The following is a 6,153-nucleotide window of genomic DNA, read 5'->3' on the forward strand; positions in this document are numbered from 1 at the left end:
GATGTGGTTATTAGGGATATGCCAAAATTAAACGTAGTGCACTCGCTTGCTTCTACTTTGCTCTAATTTTTGATTTTGAATATTTTTCAAATTTTGTTTAGTCTCTAACCTCTCTTGCTTCTGCTTTGCTCGGTGAAATTCTTGAAATCTTATTTAGGTGGTCAAGTAGTCTCCAAGCTGGTCGCTGCCCAGAGAAAGGTAACATTTCCTTCATAATCTTCTCCTCATCTTCTTCTATGTCTCGCTACTCTGTTGTTGTGTCACTGTTGTTTGTAGATGAGAACTGATGACTTCAATTTGCTATATATGTGTTCTTAGTGGATTTCCTTGATTCATATTAATGTGGAAGTTGGGTTTTGTCGTTTAGTATCTAGTATTGTCGCTTATTTGTTCCTTTGTTTGAATCCTTTTTCGGTGACTCCTCTTCGATATGTCGTAGAATCTCTGTTCTTCGTTTTCATTGTCTGTAAGCCCAAGTTTTACATTCAGTTTTGCTACTATTAATGATGCTTTCTTTCAAAATAAAGATAGAATCTTGAAGCTAACTAAGGTGAAAGTTGTTTGTGTTTTTGTTTTGTTGATGTAGTAGATTGTTTTCAAATCCCCTGATCATTCTACGAATCGAATTTATGTTTCCATCTGCCTAAATTTTAGTCAAAAATGCCCACTGTTTGTAATTAAGCTTATAAGGTGTGAAGTCATGTTACTGTCCAGATTGTAGTTTGCTTTCAAAGTCGTTGCCTATTTCTCTTTTCTAATCATCTCGACATGTTGTTCTGCTTGTATTTTCAATCTTTTTAAGTCCTTGAAGTTTGGCCTTGTTAAAAGGTTTGATATTGGTATAAGTATGTGTATGTTCTTGGTGAGTTAAATAAAATGTCACGGGTCAATCTTTGTTGGCCTTATTGTTCAATTCATAAAAGATTAGATGTAAACAATTAAGAAGTCACTGAATTTTGTTTCAGCAGTTATTAAAGTAGTATATGTTTGCTTTTGTTTTATTTGATAGCTACTAGTTATCCTTTCTTTCCTTAAACTCGTCTCTTGTTTATTTATTATACTTAATAGCTTAGTAGCTATTAAGTATACAATAGAGTAACTTTTTTTTAGATTTGGCGAAATAGCTTGAAGAGCATTTTAGCTTCTGATTTAGTGAGCATTAATTTAGATTCTTCTTTTTCTATCTTTTATTTCCAAGTTTTATAATTACTATATATATAGGTAGTTCTAGGTGTACATGTTTATAATATGCACCATTTGTTTAGAGACAACTATCTAACTATTGCTTCTGCACATACTCTTCAACTTGGTATCCATCTTTACATCCTTATATTTTATTTGAGTAGTTAACTTCTTAGTTTTTCATTTGAACGAACTAGGTATCTTTGATTTTTAATATATATTTTTCATTGCTGCATCAGTTTAGCATTTTAGATGTATGAAATTATGTCTGCTTTCATTTGATAATACAACTACTAATATTCTTGTGCAGTTCTCACGGGACAAGTCTTTCACCCAGCGAGACCTTGCTTCTCTACTTTGACGTAATTTCTCTTTTCTTCATATATTATCTTTGGTAGATAGGAGTTCCTTTTAGCTTTTGAAAATGTTACTATTATTTTCTGAAACTGTTTGTTTTATTTGTGTGTTTAAATACGTTTTATGCTTTTAAAATAACCTCGAAATGATTTGATTCAATGAAATCAGGAAGGATATTTTGTCTTACCTAATGCACTTGAGTTGGTTAGTGTTGTATGGTTCATTTGTAGAACTTAATTTAGTTTGAGTATTTTGGTGTTGAATATACTGATTTAGGTGATTTGGGGTTTAAGTTTCGATTGAATTTTTCCTCTACCTCAGCTTCCCGTCTCCTTCATCTATTTCCTCTAATTAGCCTTTGTTTTGAAGGTATACCATCCGGTGTATGTGAAGCTCGAAGAAAGACATAGACATCTGGTAAGTGTTCTATTTCCCCTTCTTCTTCTTCTTTCCACTGTCATAAAAAGATTTTCTGTTGAAGTTAGAAAAGGAAAATGTTTCTTCAACCATCTCATATCAGTGTTGGAAGAAAAGGAAATGACGTGATGAACAAAAACCAGTACAGATAAAAAGAAAAGAGAAAAAAGTAAAGAACAAAAAAAAATTAGTAAAAAGCTTCCACCTGAAAGGAACCAGTGATGTTCTTATAGCTTGGCTATCTTATTTGTCTTGATTCATTCTCTTCTATCACTCATTATTCTTTCATAGCTTCTTTCTTACTTCCATTTTCATGTTCATCTTTTTCACATCAACAACACTAGTATCATTTCCTTGATTTACAAAGTCAACAGTTTGAGTACAACTATTAAATTGTTCCATTGTGATTTCTTTTCAGTCTGGAAGAACGAGTTTTTACTGTTATTTCTTTTGAGAAATATCTATAGTTTTATACGACTAGTTAGACAGATGACTAGTGGTTCTAATCAGGCATGGTGAAGTTTATATTTTTTTAGACGTCTTGAGTTCTATTATTTATTTTCTGATTTAGGTTTGCCAGGTCTTTGTTAATGTTCTTCTATTTTCTGTCATTTGATTAAAGGTTCTCAATGTTGGTGCTCTAAGATATAGGTAGTCATTTGACGTTTTGAGCTCAACTAGTAACTAATTTGATCAAAAAAGCTGGTTCAAAGATGCCTAATTTCAAATCCCTTGAGCTTCTGCTAGAGCTTTAAGTCCTTCTGCTTCCTTCATCTTTACATATAAATCCCCATCTATTATCTGCTTACGTCTGTAGAAATCAGCCTTTGCAGTTGCTTTTTGTGCCTCTGCTTCTTTCTCCTTTCCTTAGTGAAATGCTTCAGCTTCTTTTTGTTTCTTGTAGAGCTCTCAATTTGCTTGTTGCACCTTTTACACCAATGAGGCATTAGAAACTTCAAAGTTAGGATTTTTTTTTGTAAGTTTTATGTTTTATGTAAAAAGTAACCTAATAATAATTGTGTCTAATCTACTTTCATGTTAAATTACACTGATAGTGTGAATTATTGTTAATTCTCGCATAATCAAAGATGTTACTTTCTCCATTCCAGTTCATGTTCTTGTTAATAACCAACACAATCTGATGTTAAAATATAGCAGGCACTACTGTTCTACCCTAATCAGAGGATCTGGTTGATATTCACTGGAAGTAAGGCTTACTCTTTATTTTTACCCCTGATTTAGCTCAAAATTTAACTATCGAGGTATTTACTTTACTGAATGTAATTAGGAAGATGCTTGTTGTCATTGTGTCCAATGTGCTTAAGCAAATTTAGTTTCTTTATATGTGTTTTGTGTTTTGTTATTTGTATGCTTGTACTATTAGTTCCTTATTTATAAAAGAAAGTATATATAGTTTATACTCTAAAGTAAGCTGGCTGGACTTAGAATGCTTTATTATTCTGTAAGTTGACTGGAATTAGAATTCTTCAGTAAGGAATTTTTTTTTTAGGTAAGCTTTTTTTCAGCTTTCCTAGTGAGAAATTTTAGTTTCAGCTCCTCATTTCTTTAATTCACTGGCACAAGAGATCAAATTCCTATTGTTGTGAAAGTTACTGAATGAATCTATTTCATTCTAATTCGAGAAACTGTTTTTGTTAGTTCGATCTCTATATTTTGACTAAATTTAATGAATATGAATTAGAGTACCTTTTGGTCAATCAACTAGTGCTTTTTTAGTAAAAGTTTTGTTTGTTTAAGAATTGACAGGAACATGAATAATCTAGAGCGTGGTTGGATGTATGAGAGGTTGGATGGTCGTGGGGCAATAAACTCTAGTTTCATAACCGGTGTGGATAAGTTTATCCAGTTTGCATGTACACAACAGGATCGCTTGAGTGGTGACAAAGTTAGATGTCCATGTAAAAAATGTCACAACTTTAGATTCATGGATGTTGAAATCGTTAAACATCACCTTTATAAGACTGGATTTGTTGATAACTATTTTGTTTGGAAGCATCAAGGGGAAAAAGATGTGATCAATGAGATTTCTTCAGGTCAAGATTTGCATGGTAGTGCTCAACCTGAATTAACATATGATAATCCATACCGACAAATGGTTTTAGATGTTTCGTGTCCCAACTTTTCCCAAGGTTCAAGTTGGCAATCTTCTAGCAATATTGAACCTCAGCCAACTCATCCTTGTGAACCTTTGATGGAGGAAGATCCTAATCACGACTCTTAAAAATTATATGATTTGCTACAAGTAGCTACTCAAAAATTGTATCCCGATTCTTCTCTCTCTCAACTTGCGCTTATCTCTCGGATGTTAAATATTAAAATGGAGAACAATATGTCACAGAGAGGTTATAATCAAATGATGGAATTGTTGAAAGAGGCTTTACTTGAAGATAACATGGTTCTTGATAGCTATTATCAGACCAAGAAGCTAGTCCGTAGCTTGGGTTTGCCAGTTGAAAAAATTGATTGTTGTGAATCAGGATGTATGTTATATTGGGGTGATGATGAACACCTTACATGTTGTACATTCTGTGGCCATGAGAGATACAAGCATCGTGTCGGCTCTCGTAAAATGAAATTGGTCCCTTATAAGAAAATGTATTATTTTCCTTTGATTCCTAGATTGCAAAGATTATATGCATCCCCTGCTACTACTGCTGACATGAGATGGCATCATGAGCATACAAAAGAGGATGGTGTAATGCGTCATCCATCAGACTCTGAGGCTTGGAAGCACTTCAATGAAAGTCATCATTTTTTTGCTGTGGAACCAAGAAATGTAAGATTGGGGTTATGTACTGATGGTTTCCAACCATTTAGTCAGTCTGGGAGTAAATACTCTTCATGGCCAGTGATTGTCACTCCTTACAATTTACCTCCAAGGATGTGTATGAAAGAGGCTTATATGTTCTTAACAGTTATTGTTCCAGGGCCAACCAATCCCAAACATAAAATTGATGTTTATTTGCAGCCTCTGATAAAAGAACTGACTTTGTTGTGGGAGACAGGTGTGGAAGCATTTGACATCTCAAAAAAGCAGAACTTTCAACTAAGGGCAGCTTTAATGTGGACAATTAGTGACTTTCCAGCATATTCTATGTTATCCGGATGGAGTACTACTGGTAATTTAGCATGTCCCTATTGTATGGAGGAAACACAATCCTTTAGATTAAAACATGGTAGAAAAACATCATGGTTTGATTGCCATAGGATGTTTCTCGACCAAAATCACCCATTTAGGAGAGATCGTAAAAACTTTTGTAAAGGCAAGACTGTCCAAAGATCATCACCACCCTATAGAACAGGAGCAGAATTATTGAACCAAATTTGTGACTTGGGCATAAGGAAAGTAACAGAGTTAGATGCAAACGAAGTTAATCGAAGATTATGCAAGTCTTGTGGATGGAAAAAGAAAAGCATCTTTTGGGATTTGCCTTATTGGAGTTCTAACATGATTCGACGTAATCTTGATGTCATGCATATTGAGAAAAATGTCTTTGATAATGTGTTTAACACAGTTCTTAATTTTGATGACAAAACCAAAGACAATCCACAATCACGTCAAGATATGGTAGAATATTGTGATCGACCTCAATTGGCAAAAGACAGTAGTGGAAAATATCCCAAAGTTGTATATACAATAGACAAGGAAACAAGAGCTATCTTGTTCAATTGGGTGAAAGGCTTAAGGTTTCCAGATGGGTATGTTTCCAATTTGGGTAGATGTCCAGACACAAATGCGAAAAGGATATTTGGCATGAAAAGTCACAATTGTCATGTGTTCATGCAATGACTAATGCCTATTGCTTTTCGTGAACTACTTCCTAGTAATGTGTGGCAGGCACTTACAGAATTGAGCTTATTTTTAAAGATCTTACTTCCACCACTCTACGAGTGGATGACATGGAGAGATTGGAGAGAGATATTCCACAAATCTTATGCAAGTTAGAGCGTATATTTCCTCTTGGGTTCTTTGACTCAATGGAACATCTTCCTGTGCACATTCCATATGAAGCAAGGATAGCTGGACCAATGCAATATCGATGGATGTATCCTTTTGAAAGGTAAATGTGAAACTTTATGTCACTTATGACTAGTTTGTCATACATTCCTTTTCTAATGTAATGGTCTATCCATTTTCTTTATTTAGGTATTTGGGAACTCTTAAAAGGATGATTG

At 34.0% G+C, this 6,153-nt stretch overlaps 1 protein-coding gene across 1 annotated transcript; it reads left to right on the forward strand.

Annotated features, from left to right (window-relative positions):
* Positions 1–4,294: 4,294 nt before the first annotated feature.
* Positions 4,295–5,767, forward strand: LOC125832889 (uncharacterized). Its single transcript, XM_049512074.1, has one exon. The coding sequence runs from the start codon at positions 4,295–4,297 to the stop codon at positions 5,765–5,767; it is 1,473 nt and encodes a 490-aa protein (XP_049368031.1).
* The last annotated feature ends 386 nt before the right edge of the window (positions 5,768–6,153 follow it).

This window comes from Solanum verrucosum, unplaced genomic scaffold, assembly GCF_900185275.1.
Source record: "Solanum verrucosum unplaced genomic scaffold, falcon-dt-bn FXZP01000039.1, whole genome shotgun sequence".
In the NCBI taxonomy this organism is placed as follows: Eukaryota; Viridiplantae; Streptophyta; class Magnoliopsida; order Solanales; family Solanaceae; genus Solanum; species Solanum verrucosum.